The following is a 23,576-nucleotide window of genomic DNA, read 5'->3' as shown; positions in this document are numbered from 1 at the left end:
TGCTTCACTATCTCTTGCAACAATTACAACCTTGTGGTTTGTTACATGAAAAGATTGATTTTGGAACAAAAAAATAAGTTATACAGGTTTTTCTTTAAAACTAAGCTATTGCTACATCTTGCAAATAAATATCTGGTTAGCTCAACGAGCAGTTTCTAGTTTAGGAGGTGGCTTGTCTAATGCCTGCCTGTGGGGTAGGCAGCAGAAGTATGCTGTGTATTCTTCTCTTAAGATCCTACTGTTTCAGCCATGAGTAATCATACCAAAAAGTCAAGTATAGCAAGGAGTGATACTTTGTTTGAGCAACCAGTGTGACTGAGGGGTGTGAGGCGCTGGGTCAGGCATGTGGGTGCTCACTACTTCAGGTAGTGCCTTAAAGCTTGCGTGTTTTTCTCCCTTTTCAGTTTCAGTTCATTAGGCAAAAGATTTAGTTAGAGGAATTATTTGAGCACTGGGAGTGTCAGAAATGCCATACTTTGCTAGCTCAGACTAGTTTTCTGTCTCCCTGAGTGTTTGTACAAAAAACTACAGAAAATACCATAGCATATATAGATTGGCATTGACCTGGGTGCATTCTTGCAGTTTCAAATGGTTGGTTGTTCATTAACTTTAGAGCTGTTGATAGATCTGTTTTTGCATCTGTATTTCTGGCCTTTAAAGCATTTTGTGGTAACTAAATCTGTAGGCATGGTTATGTTGGTCAAACTTTGGTTTTTAACCAGTTACCCAGTAATTTAATTCTGCTTTAATCCTTTGTCTTTGCTAAATAATGAACAGTCATTTAATTCCTGTTCACCAGTCCATTACTGGTGAGTTTGCATATACTTTCATCACTTTTTTATGAAGTTCCTAGGGGTTTTTTTTCATTCTTTCATAGCTTTTATGAGAAGGGTTGTCAGGAGCTACCTTCAGGAGTCAGGGGCAGCACTTTGTCATAGTGCATCCATTATTTGGTGTGTGTCTAGTTAGTAGGTTAACAGGTGAAGTACAACAATGAAAAAGAGTGATTTTTTTGTACCTGGTTTATTTTGGATGGAGTATGTGATAACCTAGCAGTTAAGATTTTATGGAATAGTTGAAGTTTACAAGAAGTCTGCAGTCATGTAAAAATTTTGATGTATATGACAAATTTGAAGTTCAGTATGTATGAAGCTCAGGATATAGCTTGATGCAAAAACCTTTTCCTTTATAAACTTTATTTTTAAAGCTTTGTTTGTCCCCTCTATCATCTACAGTATTCAACACATACTAATGTATTTTTCATTGCTGCAGCTTTCTTGTGAGCTTATTAGCATTTAACAGCAGGTTGAATAGACATTAATAGCATTAAAAAATGGAGAGAAAAATGGAACAATGATCAAATATTTAAATCTTTATAAAGAAAATATACTGTGTTTTAAGATCAGCAACTAGAGAAAAGTTGCTTGCTTAAAATTGGTATTGGAGGTTTGCCTTTGATGTAAAACATCCTAAAAATATACCTCACCCTAACTTTGAAGCTTCTAGTACTACACTTTTAAAAAAAACTTCCTGATGTAATTTGTAATTAGAATAGTAAATTATATAATTTTTACAGCTTCAAGAAACTGATAAACGCGTGAGAGAAGATGACAAGATCTAGATCAAGATCACCACGATGGAAACCAAGGTAAATATCTACAGCTTGTGTTCTGAAATGTAGCTCTATGTAGGGATTTATAATTAGGGCCTAAATCTTGCATTAAAGAAAGAAAATGGCATGCAGAATTGCAATTTGTAAAGTGTGTTTTGAAATCTCTAGTTTGTTGTACAGCTGAACACCTGTAATTTTTTTCCCAACTTGTGATTTTATTACAATTTCTCTTAAGCTGGAAATGTTCAGTTTTTGCAGTCTAAGAACCTTTTCACCTTCTGTATTCTGGGATTTACAACTACCTTGAGCACAAAATCCAAGCTCCAAACTAGTTAGGGTCATTTTTTCTCAAGCACCACCTTGTGCACTGAATGTCTGTAACTTGCTTTTGTTTTGCTTCTTGGCCTACAGGGAGGAACCATTAAAATTTTTTTTTTTTCTTTTTTTAAAGTTTTCTGGTTCAAACACCTCGGACTTTCTGAAGTTTGGGGCTGATTTGTAAACTGATCTTTAGCACAGTTAGACATGCCTTGCAGCATAACAGAGTGTGAAAGCATGTGGAAATGTGGGAGTCGTTGCCCTTCTCCTTGGACATCAGCCTGGTAGCACGTGTCTTTGACGTTTGTCACCAGGATAACATCCAGCTTACTTCATGCTGGGAGTTACCTGCCTCATTTTTAAGACTTGCAGTACAAATTTGTGGTGCTAAAATCAGGAGGGTAGAATACAATTGCAAGCTTTTGAGACTGTGAAATTACTGCTGGTTTTGGGTATCTCTTCAAAACAGACTTCAATTGTGATGACCAGGACCAAGGGAGTTTGGATAACTCAGAAAAATGTGTAGGGCTCTTCACTTGTTTCTTTTGTTTTTAAAAAGGGAAATCCTACCTATGTCCACACTAGACTGAGAGTTGTGAATGTCATTTGAGTAAGGGCAGCCCCAGCTCTCATTAAAATGCAAGCCCTAACCAGACCAATGTGGGATGGCAGCCACAGTGTGGGTGCTGTTGGAAATCAGCCATTATGGTTTTAGGAACATCTGTGGTTCTGAGTTTGAACTCATTTGCAGAAATGGAGAAAATTGTTCTTCCAAACTCTTCATTTGCAATATGTGCACAAAGGAAACAGCTTATTTCAACTTGGTTTTTGATGTTTTTTATTAAACAGTGTGTAAAGAGTGTGCAGTGAATACTTGAATATAAGCAGGACTGTTAGGTCTGCGATTATTTCTGGTTGTCATTAGTGGCCTGCGCTGTTTTTTCTTTATTTTAAGGAGATTTTGGCTAACAATTCCTAACAGATTGCCTTCGTTTTTGTAACTATAGGTGAAAATTCAGAGCTGAGTGATGCAATTGAATCTTTAATTTCAAAAGCTGCAGTGAGTGTGGAAGAGTGTGTGTATACATGTGTGAACATGTACATACAATTATCCAAAAGGCCAAAGCATCTTTCTCAAACTTGTTTTTTTATTCAGGAAAAGGCCTACCTGTATGACAATCTAAATACATTTTGTAATGTTTCAGTCTTTCAGTTTCGAAGGGTGCTTTGGCATGCAAAGAAAATGTGAAAAAGCATTTTCCTCCCCTTTTAAGTTTCTTCATACACTTTTTTTTCCTTCCCTTTTTTCTCTTTGCGCTGAAAAAGAAAGATAGGGAATGCTTGAGAAGTGCAAAAATATGTATAACAGTTGTTCTCAATGTAGTGGAAACTTCATGTATATGAAATTATTTTTAGTTTTAAATAAAACACTTTGTAGAGACAAAAATGATTGACTTGCTGCAATTTCAAGTGTGTATTTTTACTATGAAAACTTTCAACAGAGTAAAAGTAAGCCTGGTACTCAGCCAGAAAAATGCCACTTCGATATCTTGGTGTTAATATTTTTACAAGCTGATTAAAATTATGTACTGAACTCTACTTCCTTAGGAAATAGATGTTCTCATTAAGAAATTGATGTAATTTTATGGAACTACTCAAAGTGGATTTTATTTTTGCTTTAGGTCCTTATCTCCAGCTTTTAGGACTCCAGAGCACCATAGGCAAAGACATGCTCATGTTAATTATGACTGTGAATATAAAAGCTTTCGTAAGGACCCAAAAAAGTCTATGCCTTGGAGAACAGAAGATGAAAAGTATGGACAAAGCAATTCCAGGTTTGCACCTCATGGAAATAACCACCAGAGAATATATGAACGTAGGTCACCTTCACCAAACTTGAAAAGAATTCCCATGGAAGATGCTTACAGTCATAAGCCCTACAGAACACATTCATCTGAAAGGACTGAAAGCAATAGGAGATGCCAGTTACCACCAAAATACTCGGAAGTACCTTATAAAGAGCATGATCGTCCGTTTTACCAGCACAAAATGGAGGACAGATACATGTTTGATCACTACAAAGTCACTGGAAATGAAAAAGGAATGAAACCTTTTCATAGACCTTTAGGGGCTTCATGCAAACTTGAAAGAAAATGGCATGAAGATGACTTGAGGCACCAGAGGTTACATGAAGAGAAGTATGGTCAGTCACCCAGAAGAGTTTCTGATGAATTTACGGCAAGGAGCTCTTTACAGAAGAGGTATAGGAATAAAATAATTAAACCCTGGGTATTGTGGTGTAAAGCCTCAAGTGAAAGTCTATTTTCATTATAGTTGAAGATATCCACCTTGAAACACGTTGGCCACTTTGTAGTTTAATTATGGGCGACTGGTAGTAGTGAAGTATTTGTCTTTTAAGTAAATCGTATTGCTGGCTAGAGTATGAAAGGATAATATTTCCCTCTTAAGAGCCCCTGCACATCTGTACCTTGGCGCGAGGGATTATGGGTTAACTGGCCACGCATTCTGCTGTCCAACATTCTGCACATATAAGTTCTCGCTTTCTTCTCTAGTGCAAGTGTAAATTGCTTTATGTCAACACAGGTATCCTGAAGATCACGATTACAGAGAATATGGGCACGCGTCTAAAAGGGCTAAGGAAATGGAGAAGTATGACGCTGGAGATGTAGCGAGAAATTCCAAGTGGAAGCAAGAACGTTCTTTTCCACCCTGCCAGGAAAAGGAGGAGCAGAGATACCCGGGCACGCAGTCGCAGCGCTCGGCGGAGAGGGAACACCTGGGGGGGCCTGTCCCAAAGATAGCCTATGAGTACAGCCACAAACGGCGCCGGCAGCCCGACGGGGAGAAGCCTTTTGCAGCAGACAGAGCTCCCAAGTACATGAAGCAGGAAGAGCAGAAGTACGGCTTTTCCAAGGGTGCCCGGAACAGCAAGGAGCTGGATTACTGCCCTGGGGGCAGAGCGAGGCGGACTGAAGATCGGCAGGTTGAGGAACCTGTTAAATGCAGTTCAAAGAAGGGCTGCAATGCTTGTGTTAACTCTTCCAAAACAGATGTTGAGCTGAGGTCTTGTAAAAACAAACTGAATGAAAGAGTGAGGAAAGATGGGGAATTGAGGAAAAACGTAGATTCCTCCAATAGCCAGCGTGATGCAAGTCATACTGTTTCAGATGTGTCAGAGGCCAACTGTATGAGAGAACATCTCACAGTCAAAGTGGATATGAAGAAAATGGTGACCAAGTACAGGTATTGGTTTTCTTTCACCTCTGCTTTCTTGCTGTCTCTTTACAGTTTATGATTATTGGAGGGAAGCATGGTTTCTTTAGGACAAGGACAAACAAGGACAAACTATGATTGTACCTTTTTGGTTTTATTTCTTCTAAAATGGTAACTTTCCTGTCTGGGCAAGTTAATTATTAAACCTCTATTAAAATAAACAAATACAACCAACCAACAAAAACCAACATTTTATGGAGATGTAGGAATTGGAAAGAATAGATATGCCTGATACAAACCTGTAGTTGGAAGTTGATTATGATAAGTCAGTGTGTTATTTTTATTTAAAAGCAAAACCCTCAAAAGACCAAAACCCAAATGCAGATAAATGTAGTCCTGTGCTTTCATCTGAAATACAATAGTACTTTTTTAAACTGTCCTCCCTTCTTTTTTCTAAAAATCAGCTAACCTGTAAATACATAAATCTCAAGCACATATTCAGATATTCAAGATTTCAAGTTCAGTGAAACTGCAAAAAATGGGAGATCTCTGGGTTGTCATGTATTGTTATAACAAAGTGGCAACCTGCCGAGGCATCAGAACTGAAAAGCAGTAGAGTCTGCTTACAAATGTCTTCTGTGTAATACTTGTGTTTGTGTTTAGCATTCCCAGTGCTGGCTGCAATGGAAGAAAAAGTGACATTAGTATAAATTTTTAGATGATAAATACACAATAGAGAGTAAGCAGCTTGGTTTTGATAGGTTCTTGCAGGGTTTTCTGGCTTGTTGTCATGCTGTTGCAGGCCAGAATATCTTATATTGGTAGTAATAGCTTTTGGAAGAGATTACCTTCCTTTCCAAAATGATCAGCCTTCATTTTAAAGGTATTTTGCCTCTTGTCCCAAATAAAATGTCTATATTAATTTTCTTCTCTTTGCACTATTAAAAAAATATACAATACAGTGGAGAGTTACAAAGACAAGTTACTGCCTAATGCCCATTGCCCACAATTGGGCTAGGATGAGGATTTGACTTCCTGACTGATAATGTAAGGACAATTGTTGGGTTTTGTTGCAAACCCACAGGATGATTCCTCTATCTAGGAGAGTCTTGCTGCTGTTTTTGAAGGTCATGCACAATGGGCATGGTAGTTGTTTGCAGACCAAAGAAACCTCTGCATTGATTACAGTTAATTTAATGTATGGATGGTTTGCTTCTGCAGCCAGAAGTGCTAAATATTTTATTTTTGCAAGATAAGAACGTTAATTTTACAGAAGCTGACGGCTTGGAATATTCATATTACTTTAGGTATTTAAGAAACACCTGACTTCAAATGACTCAGCTGAGAATAATAGTTTCTTTATAAACCTGGGGAGCAGGTAGATAAACCTGAGGTTGCTTGGATTCCTTCTTGCATGCATTTATTCCTAGTCTAAGAGCTCAGAGTATTTAATTTATATTTTAGAATGACAGGCATTTTCCTTACAGCAAGAACAGTATGGTTGCTGAAGTGTTGGCTTTCTTGTCAAAATAATCTTTGAGCAGCAGTGCAACCATTTGGTGTGTAAACTTACTTAGAATGAGTAAAAATTTACAAAAAGATGGTAAGCATGTTCTTTCACACACTGCTACTGGAGCAGTTTCACTGCTGTTTCACTAGGCTGAAGTGATGATTCAGTTCCTAAAGATCTGAGACTTTTTTTCTTATCTCTGAACTGTTCTTGAAAATTGCCTGGTAGTTCCTTCTAAACAAGACACAGGCATAACTGCATTTCAGAATTATTCTAAAGATGTCTGTCAAGATCTTAATTTTTATCTAGATTTGATAATCTAGTTGAATTAAATTTAAAAGTCACAAATTTTCTATTGCATACTTCACAGAAACAAAGATTCCTGAGAGTGTAATTATCTCTTCATATTTTATGATAGATTTTCTTCCTTATGGCCTTACTAGTTTTTTAATTAAAAAAAGGTACAAAATGAGATTTTTGCTTTTAATCCATTTATTCACAAAATGAACTTCTTAATTTGTTTTATTCTACTTGTCTATTTCAAGTTTTCAGATTTAGATATTTGCTTTAAAATAAACCTTGCATTTTTTTTTATTGTAGGACTGCTTCTAGTCACACTACAGAGAGACAGATGTCCCATGATCTGGTTGCTGTTGGCAGAAAAAAAGAAAATTTTCATCCAGTGTTTGAGCACATGGCATCTGTAAAACAAAACATTGAAAACGACCCTTCAAAAGAATTTACTCAGGAAATAATCACAATTATTCATCAAGTTAAAGGTGGCTGTAGTATTTGAAGTATATGTATGTTTAGGTATCTATTACAGATATATATATATATATATATATATGCACATTACAAATGCAGATTCCTAAATCCAAAGCTGGTGGTTTAGATGTGAGGTCCCTGTAAGTCTCAGGTGTTTGCCATTGGCTTTGTTTGTATTTTGGCTTCCTTTTGTATTTAAGGAAAATGTGGGTTGAGGATTTAAAGCAGTTGGGTGGAGGATGACTGCAGGAAGGTCTCAGGCCATAACTGAGGCATTATTGTGGAGATTAAAGATCAAAATGATTTTATGCTAGTATGGGAGAGGAACCTGCTTGCTTAGAAAAAATGACAGGAATAAGGGAGCTTTGCTGTAATCACAGCTCTCTAGTTATGTGTAGTTCCTTTAAATTTTCAGATTAGTGTTTAGGCAGCTGCATCATGCTCAGTGTTGAATCTGTATATCTTTATATATAGATTCAAGTAGTTTGAGTACTACCATGGTAGAGCTGACAATTGAGTTTAATCTTATCAAATAAGAGTGTCTAAGTTGGGCTGGTCTAATCTTTCATTTGTGAATATTAAACTGCAAGTGGAAATAGTTTGAAATTTCATTTCAATAGAGTTGTCATGGTATCCTTAAGTGTTAATCTTTTAAAAGATAGATTTTCCCACTGTGCATTTCAAATACTACAAATAACATTCTTGTATTTAATATCTCTTCACAGCAAATTATTTTGCATCTTCTGACATAACTCTGCACGAACGGTTCTCAAAAATTCAGGATAAATCAAGTGCAAATACAAAAGAAGTGAAAACACATCTGGATCCAGAAATTCACAGGTAGTTGTTGAACTTTTGGTCTTAATTTATTTGCATTAAGGTAATTAATCTTCAGTAGACTTTACACAGTGTGAAGTTTTTATTAATTATTTTTACCTGCCTGTATCTTTAACACATTCTGTAGCCTGGTCAAGAATGCTTTTGCTTTTACAGTGATGGCATTTGTTTTTATGCAGTATTTTTGTGTTCCAGGAGGATTGACATGTCTCTAGCAGAACTTCAGAACAAACGAACCGTGCCATCTGAGTCCCACCAGGTACCTTGGTTGCTTAACTTTTTTGGCAAGCAGTGAGTTGCTATTATAGATACATTATACATGTAAGCAATGTTTTCCCCTTGCTGTTGGGACATAATTTCTACATGCTGTGAAGGCCAGCAGTAGTTCTGGGTGTTTTGAAAAAATGCACATCTGAACATATTTACAGATACCGCAGTATGTGGTACTGTGTTCACTGAGCAGTAAAATGCAGATGTGTTCTCCTGAGTAGCTGGAGTGTGATTATTCCTGCTGCTTGAACTCCTGTCTGATTTTAAATAATGTAAATACTGAGTCCCTGACTGATGTGTGGTTCTTGGTTTTCCTCTGAGTTAAAAAAACCTTAATGTTTCTTCTACCCTAATGTTACAATGACTGAAAATCCACATAATTCCTCAGAATGCTATTTTATCCCGTGCTTTCATCTGGGCTCATAAGATTTTCTGTCTTCCCCTTTAAAGCTCTGCTTGCTATGATATAGTAACCAGGTATGATATATCATATCATATATCATATACTATGATATAGTACAGGTACATGGAGATTCTCCTTGATTAAGGATAGCAGAACTTAAGATTTACTGAAACTTACATAAATATTTCTGCCTTAGCAACTCCATGCAGAATTCCAGTGCTCTGTGCACTGTTGTTTGGAAACTTGTACAAAGGCAGATGGTGCAAGGAAGGATAATTTTTTAGGACCACTTTTTATTGCTTTAGGCTTTGGATCCTTGGGTTGCTGTGAACCTGTCCTTTGTGCAGATAGCTGAACTATGTTTGCAGGTTATGTACAGGGTGCTGCCCCTGAAGGACAGAAGCAGGTTGGTGTTGAGTTCTTAGCAGCTAACTTGGCTTCAACCCTTCCTTTTAACTAGAACATTGTAAGAGTGTTAGAAGATCCAAATGATCTACGGTATGATATAGAAAGGAGAAGAAAAGAGAGATTGAAGAATGAAGATGAGAGAGTGTTTCATGTAGATGGTGTAACTCCAAGGTAATGAGCAAATAATCTTGTTGGCCCAAGCCTATAGTTCCCTTATTTGTTCATTTTAGGCCCCTTGCACAGTTACATTCACATTTGTGGTGATTCTTTTCCAGTTAGGCCTTATAAGTTTGAGTGGGGCTGAAATCCAACTGACATAGATTGCAAACTACTCTGTAATGAGGTGTTACCTTGATAGAGGTTAAACTGCAGTGGGTGAAAATGAAGAGCAAGCACAAACTGTAGTACTGAATGAGAAGAGAGGACAAAGTTAGGTTGAAAAAATTTGAGATTTTTAAACTCTTCCATGTGCCATTCTCTTGGTATTTTGCAGTTCTGTAAAAGTGTTCTAGGATGAATATATTGTTTTGTTGCCCTACTGGTTTGGTAATAAAATGTGGACTATCAGCAAATAATTGGAATTTTTCCCATTCTTGGAGAATTTGAAAACTTAGATTTTTGGAATAGCGTTTTAGTCCTATGGATTCCTCCAGCAGGTTTGTTAAATGTTTTTGCCCCAAAGGTGTTTGCTAACCTCAGTCATCCTGTTTCACTTTTGATGTTGTGAGGTTGGTTGATTAGAGAGAGGGACTGTTAATAGAAATGTTGATTATTGAATTTCCAGAGTGTAATAAAATGTATCCACACAGCAGTCATAGTTTCTTGTGCAGATTTTTCTTCGAGTGCTATTCCTTGTTCATTTTAAGTGCAGTCTATAATAGCAACTAATGGCAATACACACATTTGGAAAAACAGACTTAAGAAGCTGTAGAAGAAATTTCTTGAATTTGGGATTCTTGAATCAAAAACGTTAAGGTTAACAAGTGGAGGAAAAAATCCCTGGACTTGCTTCATTTCCCCCAGCACACTTCCTCAGTTACTGTCCTGCTTATCTTTTCTGAGAAGTGTAAGTTTCTCTGCCAAGTATGGATGTCCTGGAGTTTGTTGTCAGGGGTTCCAGGCTGAGGGCAGTAATGGCATGAGTGATATATAGAATTTTCCTGAGGTTGAGAGGCTTTCATAGCTCACGTGAGATACTGGCAATGCCTCTGAGCTTATCAAGTGTGCTGCTGTTTTTTACCTTAACTTGTTTGCAGCTATGAAAACCGTTTGTGTGTTTAGTGAAATACAAAGTCTGACTTCTAGTGGTTACTTTTCATGGTAAATATTTTATTTAGAAGTTTGTGGATGCATCTTTATTAGCAATAATCTTGGTAAAAAAATATAGAAACAACAAAACAGTTAAAAACAAGCAAGCAAAAGCCTAAATCCAGAATCAGCTGCTTGCTGAGGGTGGAACTGGAGGATGTGGGTGTTTATGTAGCGCTGCTGTGGGATGGGGATGCCGTGGGAGGGCGCGTTCCGTGCAGCCTGGGCGGAGTTGTGTGCAGGGAGCGCTGCCGCCGGCGGAGGGCAGCAGTGACCGCGGCACGGCTGAGCCGGGAGCGGAGCCGGGGCTTCGCCGGGCAGCGTCCCTGCTCCTCGGCCGTCGGAAAGGGAATACACATGGCCGTGGAATTCCGTGCAGTTTGAGCTGGGACTAGGGATTTGTTGGATTGTCCTAGGAAAATTTACTTATGAGATGTTACTTTGCATTTGTGATACAGATGCTAGAATAAGCTAGTTTAAAATACATGGTGTTGATATGCTGTGGATTTAGATGTTAATTGTTCTCACTCTCTCTCTCACACATCAGGAACCAGCAAAGCTGTAGTCTTTCAAAGTTGCAAACATCTCAAGTTGATGGTTTCCAAAAGCCTATGAGGTTTATTAAGCCACCTTTCAGGAAATTTATTGGGAGACCTCATCTGGTAAGCCTAAATGTAGAAATAGTAGCTCCTGCATTGTTGATGTATAATGAATATTTTGCTTCATTGTCTATGCTGATGTAAATTTAACAATCTGTGATGTCTTGCCCTTTTAAATTTTGAGTGAGGCTTTTTTATCTTCTGTCTGTGCTCAGCAATGAAACTACTCATAATTTCACAGTTCTAGTGCAAGAGCACTTCCTCAGGTATTTTTGAAGCAGAGATTAGTACATCTGAACTAAAACCACTTTGATACCACTCCTTTTCTTTTCATAAAAGAGGTTTGTGTCTAATATCACATTTCTTCCACATAATGGTGTAATTACCTAAATTATAAAATAGTAGGCCTTGTTATTGAGCAGATAATCTGAACTAATATTAAGTAGTTTGAGAAAAAAGAATACTTTCCTGCATTCTAGTTGTCACTGGTACAAAGGGAAGGCCTGAATCTTGTGTGGGTGGTATTGTTACTGAAACAGTGTTTCTTTTCTCTTCATTATGATAAAAGTTCTGAAAAGCACTTATTTTAAATAAAAATGAGGAGCAAATTACAGAAATAACAAGAATTATCTGAAAAATGTTCCTGGGGTGAAATGTTAAACAGTGCATTGTCACATCTCTTGAATATTGCATTTTTGAAACCTAGTTTTGGACAATTATACTTTAAGCTATCTTTCTGCAGTTTACTTCAACACTGAAGTGGGCAAGACAATAACATTAGGTCCAGTACAAGTAAATTTGTCTCCTGTGTAAAGTTCTTTCTAAAGAATTGTAATCAATTTCAGGTGTTTCTAATGGTTAACCTGGGGAACTGGTGAGACCAGAAAAGCTTTTTTAATGAGTGCAGTATAATTCTAAATCTTTTTTTTTTCTAAACTTTTTTTTTTTCTGATGGCTGCAAAATAAGGAGGACACTAACATAAGTTGACATTCTTTATACACTGTAACTAATACCCTATGGAGAGGGTTCCAGGAGTCCATGAAACTTAGTTCTGAGGTCCATGAAAAGAAGCTTTCATGTAGTCAACTCTCAAATGTAGCTGCTTTGCAGATAAAAAAGTGCCTCCTTCAGTGTAAAGAAACACACGTTTTTAATGGTAAAAACCATTACTTATTCAAGACTAAGATTCAGGTCTCCCAAAGCAAGTGCCAATGGCTCAGTAACTGCATTGGGTCTGGAGTTCATTTCCCATGGCAGCCCTCCCAGAGCTGTGCTTGGCCCTGGTGCAGGAAGGTGCTGGTAGCACACAGTGCTGGGCTGCTGCTGGGCAGGGCTCCTCGTGGCAGAGCTGCCTCTCCTGCTTCCCACCCCACACCCAGCCTGGGCCTGGGCAGGGTCTTGGGAGAGACCATAGCCAGGACAGCTGACCCAGACTGACCATATGACCTCCTCTGCTCAGTCAGGAGAAAGGGAATAATAATAATAAAAGCTCGGAGAAAGGAAGGAGAGTGTGGGAGGTAATTGGTTATTGTGACATTTGTCTTCTGGAGCAGCCACTGTGCACTGAAACTTGGCTTCCTGGAAAGTGGCTGCATGTTGCCTGCTAGTGGGAAGTAGAGAAGAAATCTTACATTTTTCTTTGCATCTATGTGCAGTCTTTGCTTTTGCTTTATTAAACTGCCTTTTTCTTGACCCATGTGGTTTTAACAATTTTATTTTCTCCCTCCCAGCCTTGCTGAGGGAGAATGATGGGGCTGCTTGGTGGGTACCTGGTATCCAGCCAAGGTTAACTCACCACAGTAATACTGTAATTGCAAATAAAAAGGAGGTTGGTTTGAAAAAGACACTTGAGTTATTTCTAAATGTGGTAAAGATTCAGGAAGATTGCATTTTCTATTTAATAGTGAACTGCAAACATGCAGCTTTTAGGAAGTCCTGCACTGCAGTAAGGAGTAATTCCTTTGGAACAACAGTAGGTGTGAAAGCTTAGGTATTAAAAAGGCAAGACATCCTAAAGACAGAATGGCTCTTAATGGTCAGCCTTTCAGAAGCTGGTTTGCAGACAAGTAGAAAAATAAAAAGCTTTAGTTAAGTAATCAAAATATAATATTTGTGATGTTAATATTCAGTAATTGGGGGTTGAGCTTAAACTTGAGAAGAACTTAGGCCTGAAAGATACAATTGTGTATCTAAGCTTGATTGTAAGATTTGTCCATTTAGCCTTGTCCCCTCCTGACAAAAGGAGGCTAACTAAAGAGTGAAGTAGAAAATCAGAAGCATACATCTGTACATGTGTATTCCTCCTCTTTTTTTTTTTTTTTTTTTTTTTTAAGGCTCTGGTTTAAGAACTTCCTAAAAAGTGGTTTGCTATAGCTTTGCATCAAGTAGTTCTAATGTTAATATTTCTGTGAATGTATTTTAGTCTTAAGGAAGGTGGGGATGGGGAGGGCTGTATCCAGAGTTAATTAAGGCAAGCTTTATTTTAATTCCTAGAGGTTTATTTTGAACTATAATGGGAAGTTTTTATAATTTTTTTTTCATCTTGCTGGATTTCCAGCTTAAAGGAAGAGTGTACTTCCGCTAGGAGCTTCCTGATTTAATTTTGTTGTATGAAGAAAATTAATTTGATTTTGTGGAGTGTCTTTATTTTCTTAGAATAGGAAGGGAACTGGGAAGTTCCTATCTTTTTCTTGCAAAAACCATTTTGATCTCACTTCATAAAATCTTTCTTCTTCTCTTTTTGTTCTCTGAATCCTTTCTTGTCAAGGCATTGTAAGAAGCTGAATGGTTGACTTGTAGGCAATAACATAGTCTAAAAAAGAAAAAAGAAAACTTTTTAAGTTGGCTATCTTGGATTCTAATATCATTCCATTGTATTTATAGCCACCCTCTCTCTCCAATAACTCCATTATTAGCAGTTTTACCAGAAAGGTTTGGTAGTTGTTAGAGGACAGAAATTCTGAGAATAGCAAAGCATGCATTTGGATTTATTATTAAATATTAGTATTTATGAAATATTTCAGGGGAGTTCTCTTCTTAGGTTCTTTTTAAAATTTATTTCAAGCTGATGAAATTTCCTCTATTAAGAGAGTTCAACACCATTGGAATGCTTGTGTGATTATTCAAGAATGGATCATACACAAACAAATTTCTTTAATTGCTTAGAGTTCATTAGCATGTTTGTTCTGTCTGCATAGAGGACTTCAGTATATGCCAGTATATGCCAATGCCTCTGTAAATATTGGTGATCATATGCAATGATGATGAGAATGACATCCTCTAGAAGTAACTGTCATAGGGGAAGTTGGAAAAGAGCCAAAGTGTGCAGGTAGGTCAGTGGCTGAGGGAGTGCTCTGTTTTAGGCAACCACACAGCTGTGTGATTACAGCTGTTCAGTGTGTTGACACAACAATTTCAATACTAGCTGTCTGTGTAACTTGCTTTTGAAATTGTGCTTGTGTGGCAGGCAAGCAATTCTCAAATGCTCCCTTGAAATAAGGAGTTAAAAGCAGCATTTTCTAAGGACCTCAATGTGCTATACATTGTTTGTTTGCTGTGGAGGTGTGTCTGTGCTACACACAGAGGGGTGATGGCCCTGTGCTAACCAGGAGCTCCAGAGAACCAATCCTGTCACCCTTGTTCCTGATGCAAGCCATGGCTGCTCTACCTGATACATGCATTTGTTCTGGAAGGCAGGGAGGGATGGAGAGCCTTAATTGTGTTGTCAGCTGCTTTGATCTCTCCAAGAGGAAGGCATTCCAGGAGGATGGTCTGTATCATCTTTAGCTTCTGCTCAGGACTCTGCTGGCCCTTCAGCTCAATGCTCCTGTTACTCTGCTCCTTCAAAGAGTGTCATTGTGTCAAACAGTACAAGACTGAATGTATTGCAATATTTGTTAGTATAACCTGAACAATTTATATTTTTTCTTGAATAATTTATTAACATGAAGTTATTACTGTTTTCCTTCTAGAATTCTTACTATGCTTCAAAATCAAGTGACACTTACCCCCACAGACGTATTAGAGGACACCTTGAAAATGCAGGACCCATCAGAAGGCACTTTAAGGTACAGATCAGCTTTTATAAAGTGTGTGTTTTATAAAATGGTGGTTGAACCTGTTGAGTTTCGTAACAGGAGACACTTTTGAAGGTATTAAGTGCCATGAAAAATAGTATCATCAAAGCCTAATTGTTTCTGTTGGAATAATGGGAGGCTTAGCTTTTAGTAGGTGAGAGGGCTGGCAGTAGACTGAGCAGGGCTGTCCAGTGTTGTATGCAGGCAGTTGAAATAAATAGGTTAATGCAGAGTCAGGAATAAGAAATGCAGGAATTGCACAATGACTAGAAAACTCATCTCTCCAAAACCCAAGCTGCTGAGCTTTTTTCCTTCTTGTGACAGAAGCCTGAGCATTTTCCAAAGACTGGGAGACATGAGTTGCGTTACTTTCAAAACTGTATTACTGTTATTTTACTAACCCACTCATATAGGGATTTCTGGGGAAATAATGTCATGTGAATGCCTTGCATACTAGCTGTACATTAAAAAAAAATTGAAAATGAGGTTTTATTCTTGGGGCCTCAAGAGGGTAAAGAGATGGGCAACTGTGCTTCTTTCTCAGGTAGAGCAGTGACCAACTAATGCCTTTTAATTGTGAAATGTATCCTGGGTTCAGCAGAAAAACAAAACATTTCCTTTTCTGCTGACAGTGGCATGCTCTGCATGAGTCCAGTTAGAGTTGTTGGTGTGAGAAAAGTGTAAGTCAAATCTAAAACAACTTCACACTAATTTTCTACCTTGAAATTGCCCCTACATTTTTAACATGCATTCTTAAGAGTAAAGTAATACACAGACTAGATAGTCACCTTTTCTGTTTTGTAGATAGTGAAGTAGAATTTTAATGGGTAATTAGCTGTAATTTTTGGATGAAACTTTGAAAGGTGGAGAAGTATAAATGTGGTTTGTGGGTTTTTTTTCCCCTTCTTTCCTCCCACCCCACCCCAAACATAAAAGCTGTTGAATGAAAAGACTTTTCTCCAATTTAGGTGTGCTTTGCCAGCCAACCCTTAGTCAGATAGCTGAGCTAACACCAACATAAACAGCTGTCTTGACTCTACTGGAGAAAGTCTTTGTCTAAGTTTAAAAGTTCAAAGTGTTCAAAGCCTGACACAACTATTTCAACACCTTAGAAGATGGTAGCCTGTTATTCTGTATCCCCACTGTATTGTCAGCCTCCAGGTGATGGAGGAATCTTGCACTGACTGCTGGATCCCTGAGGCAGTGTTGGGGGTTGATGTTCCTTTCATTTACATCACTCTGCAGCTCTGCTGGTTGTACAAGCAGGAAAGTGTCCATTTAAGTTGTCACCTCACGTAGAGATGAATATTGCAGTACCCAGTGATCTGTCCCACGATGCTTTAATATTTATAGGGAAAATGGCATATGCACTTGTATTGCAGTTTGCTTATGTGTATAGCACTTTCATCATTGCCATGGAAACAGTGGTGTTGATTTGACTTCATTTCTTTAATTTTTTACATTTAAATTCCTTTTGCACAACAGTTTTCTCGCTGTGCTGTTGATGAAATAGAGGTGACTTGACTATCTTCTACACACAGGACTTTCTTGGCTAATTATTTAAAAGAACTGCAACATACAGAAAAACAAAAGCCTCACCAAAAAACCCATATAGAATTCCATTCTTTGCCTTTCCCTCTCCCCACCTCCCAAAACAAGCCCCACACAGTTTTTTCTTGATGTATAAAACAGGGGCATTTAAATTTAATAAGCAAAAAGTGATGGCTACTCAGAGTATTTAAAAAAACATATGGTCTGCACTATGTTTTTGAGAAAAGAAGAAAAAACTGCTGTTCTAAAATACTTTATAAAGGATCTGGAGAAGTCTTAGTGATTCATGATAAAAGGGTCATTACAAAAAAGACCTTTTAAATTTTCTAAGTCAGCCTTTAAGCAAGTAAGTGCAAAGTGATCTTTAAAACTAAACTGCATTCACTGCTTAAAAAAAGTTCAGTGTATTACTGGCTGTGGTGGGTTCACCCCTGCCAGCAGCACAGCACCACACAGCTGCTGCCACCTTCCCCTCAGCTCCCTTCCTCTCCCAGCAAGATGGAATGGAAAATGTAGAGGGCAAAAGTGAGAGAACTCGTGAGTTAAGATGAAGACAGTTTTAAGTAGAGAAGAAAAAAGTGATGCAAAGGCCATCACTCACCATCTGTCACAAGGTGACTGATGCCCAGCTGGTCCCCAAGCAATGGCTACTTCCTCCAAAACCCCCTTCCCCCAGTTTCTGTTCCATAGGAGATCATATGGTGTATGACATCCCCGTGCTCAGCTTGGGCCACCTGTCCTGGCTGGGTCCCCTTCCTGCTTCTTGCCCACCCTGATGTCCTTGCTAAGCAGCAGAGTAAGGAAAGAGGAAAAATTGTTGCTGCTGTACAGGTACTGCTGGGCAATAGCCAAAGCAATGGTGTGTTACCAGTGCATTTTTAGTCACAAATCCAAAACTCAGCACCATGGATGCTGCTGTGAAGAAAATTAACTCCATCCCTGCCACACAGTGCAGCCATATATATTTACTCATATACCCTTGTTTTAGAGCTTCAGGCTCCTAGGGATTGTCATTAGCATTATTTATAACAGTCCTAATGTAAACCTGGGTTGTCACTTCAGCAGACTCTTTTCTTATTTCTATACCAAAAGTTTTGATGTTTTCCACAAACTTTAGATTATCTTGTTTTGCTATAAGTTGTGTGACTGAGGTGCCTATTTGCCAAATGTATATATAATCTGTTAGCTTTGTCTGTAACTGATGCTCCTCTTCATTAATATTACTGCTGTGTCCTTCCCACTTACAGAACACATAGATGCTTAAGTTGAAATGTCTGAGCTGTTTATAAGGCAATTTTAATGCCTTTCACCTTTTCCCCATCCCTTACTTGTTCTAGCCCTTTGTTTATTGTCATACAATTGCAGTGGCAGACGACCAAGGCCTCCTTTCTAGTCACTGAAGTCAAGGGAACCATAGCAGGAATGGGGAAATGGGAACTTCTAGTGCTGTGTTCAGGGCATTAATCCAGGATTCAAAGTCCCCTTCAGTTTTCCCTGTGATAGGCACATACCTATGTAATACAGCATAGTGCAAGGAAGTTCTTTGTGCCTGCACTCTGATACTCTCCAGGAAAGTGATGGGCATTGAATGGGCATTTGCAAGTGTTCTCCATCAGAGTAACCCTGGGGAAATGAATGATGGGGCCAGATTCTCACTTGTCTCCTGCAAAGTAGCTGGGTGAAATGATTTGTGAAATAACAGAACCTCTGCACTTGCATGAAGAAACCTGTGTTCTGTACAGTTCTGTCTTTATTGTTTACCAGCCACACAGTGGAAAACACAGTGGAAAAAGTGGTACTAAAGTTATTGCAGTCTCAGAGCATGTGCTTTTTCTTGAAGTGATCCTTGCTCTGTCAAAATGAGACATTTCACCAAAGGAATTTTGTCATGCTCAAGAAGGGCTGTTTCTGTGACATATTTTGTTTTCTCCTGCCCTTCAAAGGTAAAAGATTAGAAGAATTTATATGGCCTGAAGGCTTTCTCTGGTTTAGATGAAAACCCATTGTTTGAATTTGGAGTGGCTGTTGGAAAACTTAAAATGGCAGTGTTGTAAAACTATGGAAAAGTATGATAAATAACATTTTTATTACTCTGAAGACATTTACTGCTTATTTATTGGAGATCTGAGTGCCTAGGAATGAAAATCTTTTTCAAACTTTAGCTACTGTGATCAGTGTTGATCTTGCTATATCCTTTCTGTGTTTTTATAATGCCTTTCACCTTTAAGTCTTCCGATACCTCTATGGCCTCTGCTCCTAGTCCCACACTAGGTTAGTTTGCAGTTTTCCAGCATGAGGTATCAAAGGCATAGAAAATGCCTGTGTGTTCAGACTGTCAGACATTAAAGCTCTAGGAAAAATGTGTACTGACTTGTGTTAGTGTGACACTTCAGACTCAATGTGCTCAATGTGTGCCTGCTGCAGGCTTGGCATCACTGAATTGGGTAGTGGCAGTGAGGTTTTTTGTTGATGGACTGTGCCTCATTAATGGTTGAAAAAAATGTAGAAATGTTGTACAATGAATTTATTTTTTTCCTACAAGGAGGATAATTTCCTATGTTTTAAACAGCAAGTGCAATACACCAGTTCTTTGAGCTCTGTGGTCTGAGAAATAATACATGGATGTAAAGGAAGAGGGTGTGCACTTGCAATGCATGCTTCCGTCATTGAGTACTGGAGGTTTTACGTGTGTATAGCTGTGAATATGAACTGGTTGAGTTTTGGTGCCCTCATTTTGCACACTTTTTCTTCCTTTCCCCCACCCTTACAGAGCAACTTTGCAGATGGCCGTTTGCAATCCCATTACAAATCAGGCTTAGTGCAGAAGGGTTTATATATTCAGGCTAAGTACCAGCGGTTACGTTCTGTTGGTGTAAGGGGATTTGCCACTAATAAATTCAGAGATGGATTTTTGAGGAAAGAAAAGGTAAGTTGGATTAATTTATTTTTCACTAAGCCATTTGTAAAATATGCATATTCATAAGATCCATTTTGATTTTTAAATCTCCATGGGATGACTTGGATGGGATTTCCTGGGATATTGGCTCTTTGTATTTCACTGGCAAACTTGACTGTGCACTCTTGTTTCCTCTCTGTTTATTCTATGGAAACTTGCTGAAACTTGCTTTGTGTAGCTGCAAATCAGAGATGCCCTCTGAGATTCTGTGGTTCCTTCTGTTTCAGTATTTTTTCCTCAAGCTCAGCTGATTTCTCTTTCTACTGACAGGACCAGAAATTGTGCCTTTGTGAAACAAAATATTCTATCCTGTTTAATCTAAGAGAAGGATATTAATTTTTTCATACATTTGTGCTTTTCCTTTTTTGTTATGTTTCCGTAATTATGTGCTTTAAAGTATTTGCTGGGGTGCTGCTCTGAACAAAATTTCCTGCACAATATAATGTCTTGTGTAAAGTGGTTTGATAAGCTTAAACTTTGATTTGCAGACTGTGTGGGCCAACAATAATCTTGAACTGCAGAAGAACTTTTGAGCCATATAAAATGTTGCAGCTTTTGTGAGGATCAGTAGTTAAAACATACTAAATCCTTTATTGGAATTGATCAAAGTAGTATGAAGTTACTTGTGACATGGAGGAATTGGACTGTATGAGCTACACAGCCCCTTGCAGCTCTCTGTGAGTTTTTGTTTTGTAACTCTGTGTCCATCCAGCTACAAGTAAACACACTTGAATAAATAAGCATTTGTAGTTGGATTAGAGTTTAGCTCTTGGAGCACAGAAGCACCTTAAAGCACAGGTTCTTACGGCTGTTTGCAAAATTCCTCACGTTTACAGCCCAGTGGGCAGAAGAAAAAGCCCCCAACACCCCTTAAGGAAACACTTGTAAAAAACAAAACCAAACAAACAAAAACCACCCAACCATCAGAAAGAAAACCAAGCGCTTGAAACAAGGTAAAGAGATCACTTGTTACTGAAGTATCTGGGCAAATATATCTTCTGTTTGCATGGGCTCTGAGAAGTATTATCTTTGAAGGCTAAATTGAATTGGAACTAGTGGAAAATAGGAGAAAGATATCCCCCCCCCCCTTAATTATGACATTGTAAAATGGGTACAGCAATGTTACAATTTGTTGTTGTGAGCTATTTCCAGTGTTCTTCTATAATTGGCTGTTAAGATTCTTGTCTGGAACCTATAAAGCATACTTAAAACATGCTGGCTGCTAGATACTGAATCAGAGATTCATCAGTGACTTCTGAATTTTATGGGATTTTTTACACCTGCTGAATTTGAGTGTGTCTGAATTAAAGTAAAATAAACCCTGAAGAATAGGTATGACAGCCATTTTCTTAACAGCATACTGTTTGCTGGTTGGCTAATTCCTAAAAACTAAAACTGTTCCTGAAATTGTAGCATTTTGCCTATTGTAATGATAAAACTTTTTAAGATCTGTTAAACAGGTCTGAACATCTTTATTTCACTTTATTTCATTTGAAGTAATAATGATGCATATGCATTTTTAAGGTAAGCTCTTTATAGTTGTGCTGTTTGAGTCCATAATTGAAAGAACCTTGCATTTTACATACAGCACTTAGGAAGGTTGGGAGGGTTTTTCTGCTATTACAACTGACAGTAATGATTTTCTTTTTTTTCTCTGTGTAGGGAAATCTAAATATTGCAACAGAAACCTGAACTGAGCTGAGATCCTGAAGTTGAAACAGATAACACAGCGAAGGGATCATCTGTTCAGTTTTTGACAACTTTCTCAAGACTTAAAAAAGGATAAAGGAACTAATGCTGTAACTTTCTTTATTAAAAAATAACTTTATTTTGAATGCTGCAGAACTTTTTTACTGTTTTAATAATTGCTTTTAAAGTACAGTATTCAATTAAAACATCATATTATGTACCTTTAGTTCTGTGTGCATATGAGTCTCAAGTAAGGAAGTCACTGAAGGGAGTCTTATTTATTGAGTACTTTTTCTCCAAGCATGATGTTACAGATGGAACTTGAGTTGTTATAATTAGAGGTTTCTATGTTGAAAGTTTATTGCTAATGTAATAATAAAAAAGAAAAAAAAAAGTGCCTGAATTGTTTGGTAATAGCACATTAGCTCAGGATTTTCCAGTTAATGACCTTTTAGGTTGTGCAATAGATTTTACACCTCTGTTCAGTCATTTCCATAAAACAGTATTTTGTATTACTTTGGATTAATAATACACTTGGATTTCTGATGTGTATATACATTTGTAAATTGTTAGAATGTTGGGACAACTTTCAGCATTTGGTTAAAATTAATGTTAACAGGCAGTTATGTAAAGTACTGTAGCAGTAGCTTATAACTGCACTGAAAGCATGCTTGGGTTTGTTAGAAGATTGGTTGGTCTGTATTCAAAATTATTCTGTCTCATATTTCAGTGTATGAGATTCTTGACCAAGCCACATGTTCTCTAATCTTTTTCATCATAAATTATTTGATGATTTTGTGAATTCTAAAATTGGCGCCTGAAGTATTACATTACAAGACAAACAAAAAATGTAAGTTTTTGAAAGCGTGTCTTCTAACAAAGAAATTGTTCATGATTGAAACTGCTTTAAATGCAGACAGCTGGTGATTTTGTTCTGAATGATTCTCTGAAGTTTACCATACTGCAGTATTGTTAAGCTGTGTGCAAAACTCAAATAGCCAGACCTGTTTCATAAGCAGCTATAAACAGTATTGTGTTTATTTCCTGTTTATAGCCCTTGCCTTAATTCATTATCTATGGTAGGGTTGTGTGTATGTATTACAGATCTGTTCAGACTTCTTATTGACAGTAAATTAAAGATGCAGAGCACGTAGTCTTAAGAGATGTTCTTTTTCAAGAAAAAAGTTAATTCACAATATCTTCAATACATGCAGGCAGATGTATTTCCATCTAGAATGCAGACTGGTCTCTGTTGTGGCTGGTAGACCAGAATTCCAGTTCTGGGTTAGAGGTATGTTCACAGGAAAGGAAATTTGGTTTTCTGGGTGGAAAGCCAGGATGTGATTTCTGCATGCTTTTTTGTAATGTTTTTTTCCACAATGCCTTCAGTAGAGAGACTGTTTGAAAATGTAATTATGGTTCAGAACAGCTAAAATTATTGTGACTTGAGCTCTTCAGTTTCATGGGTGTTCTGCTTAACGTTCATAGGGAATAAGGCAGGAAGAGTGCAACATTCATTGATGTCACGGTCATTCAATGATAACAGATGGTTTGTTTCTAAAACACAGGTTTTCAGTTTAAATAACAATCATTAATAATTTAACTAGTTCTTTCAGTAACTTTAAAATGCAGAGACAAAATGGGAATTGGAAGGAAAGGAACTCCCTGGACAAATAGAGGCAGGCAATCTTCTGCAGATAAGAAAGTGTTTTTTTACTTCATGCTGTCAGTGATTAATCTGGCAGAGTCATCCTGTGTAGATTTACTGGGAGATAAAAATAAGGAACTGAAACAACAGGTTAAATGAGTCAACCCAAAGCAAATGTGGAGTAGCTGCAGTTGTGATGAGGCTGCTGGCAGGGGAGTGCAGCACCTGCCCTGCTGAGAGAGGGGCAGGTTTACCCTGAAGCCAGCAAGTCCTTCACACTGCTCTGAATGTGCACTGTGAAAGATGTGAGAAATGAAACCATTTATGATACAGGAAAAACTACTGAGGCTGTGTTGTCTTATTCAACAGGATACTCCTGTGTCTGTAA

At 37.8% G+C, this 23,576-nt stretch overlaps 1 protein-coding gene across 3 annotated transcripts in view; it reads left to right on the top strand.

Moving 5' to 3' along the window:
* BCLAF3 (BCLAF1 and THRAP3 family member 3) overlaps window positions 1-21,766 on the top strand; it is a 28,605-nt gene extending 6,839 nt beyond the window's left edge. For 2 of the 3 annotated variants that reach the window (XM_058800027.1, XM_058800028.1), the window contains exons 2-13: window positions 1,577-1,648; window positions 3,613-4,191; window positions 4,535-5,194; window positions 7,275-7,453; window positions 8,168-8,282; window positions 8,475-8,538; window positions 9,413-9,531; window positions 11,216-11,330; window positions 15,240-15,335; window positions 19,666-19,821; window positions 20,340-20,804; window positions 21,514-21,766. In XM_058800027.1, coding sequence (XP_058656010.1) covers window positions 1,608-1,648; window positions 3,613-4,191; window positions 4,535-5,194; window positions 7,275-7,453; window positions 8,168-8,282; window positions 8,475-8,538; window positions 9,413-9,531; window positions 11,216-11,330; window positions 15,240-15,335; window positions 19,666-19,821; window positions 20,340-20,384 — 2,169 coding nt within the window. In that variant the 5' untranslated portion in view covers window positions 1,577-1,607 and the 3' untranslated portion in view covers window positions 20,385-20,804; window positions 21,514-21,766. The remainder of the gene's footprint in view (window positions 1-1,576; window positions 1,649-3,612; window positions 4,192-4,534; window positions 5,195-7,274; window positions 7,454-8,167; window positions 8,283-8,474; window positions 8,539-9,412; window positions 9,532-11,215; window positions 11,331-15,239; window positions 15,336-19,665; window positions 19,822-20,339; window positions 20,805-21,513) is intronic. The other variant, XM_058800030.1, reaches the window with a different exon arrangement.
* Window positions 21,767-23,576: the final 1,810 nt, after the last annotated feature.

The sequence above is a fragment of the Ammospiza caudacuta genome, chromosome 2 (assembly GCF_027887145.1).
Source record: "Ammospiza caudacuta isolate bAmmCau1 chromosome 2, bAmmCau1.pri, whole genome shotgun sequence".
Lineage (NCBI taxonomy): Eukaryota > Metazoa > Chordata > Aves > Passeriformes > Passerellidae > Ammospiza > Ammospiza caudacuta.
This window is presented reverse-complemented; position numbering and strand designations above follow the sequence as displayed.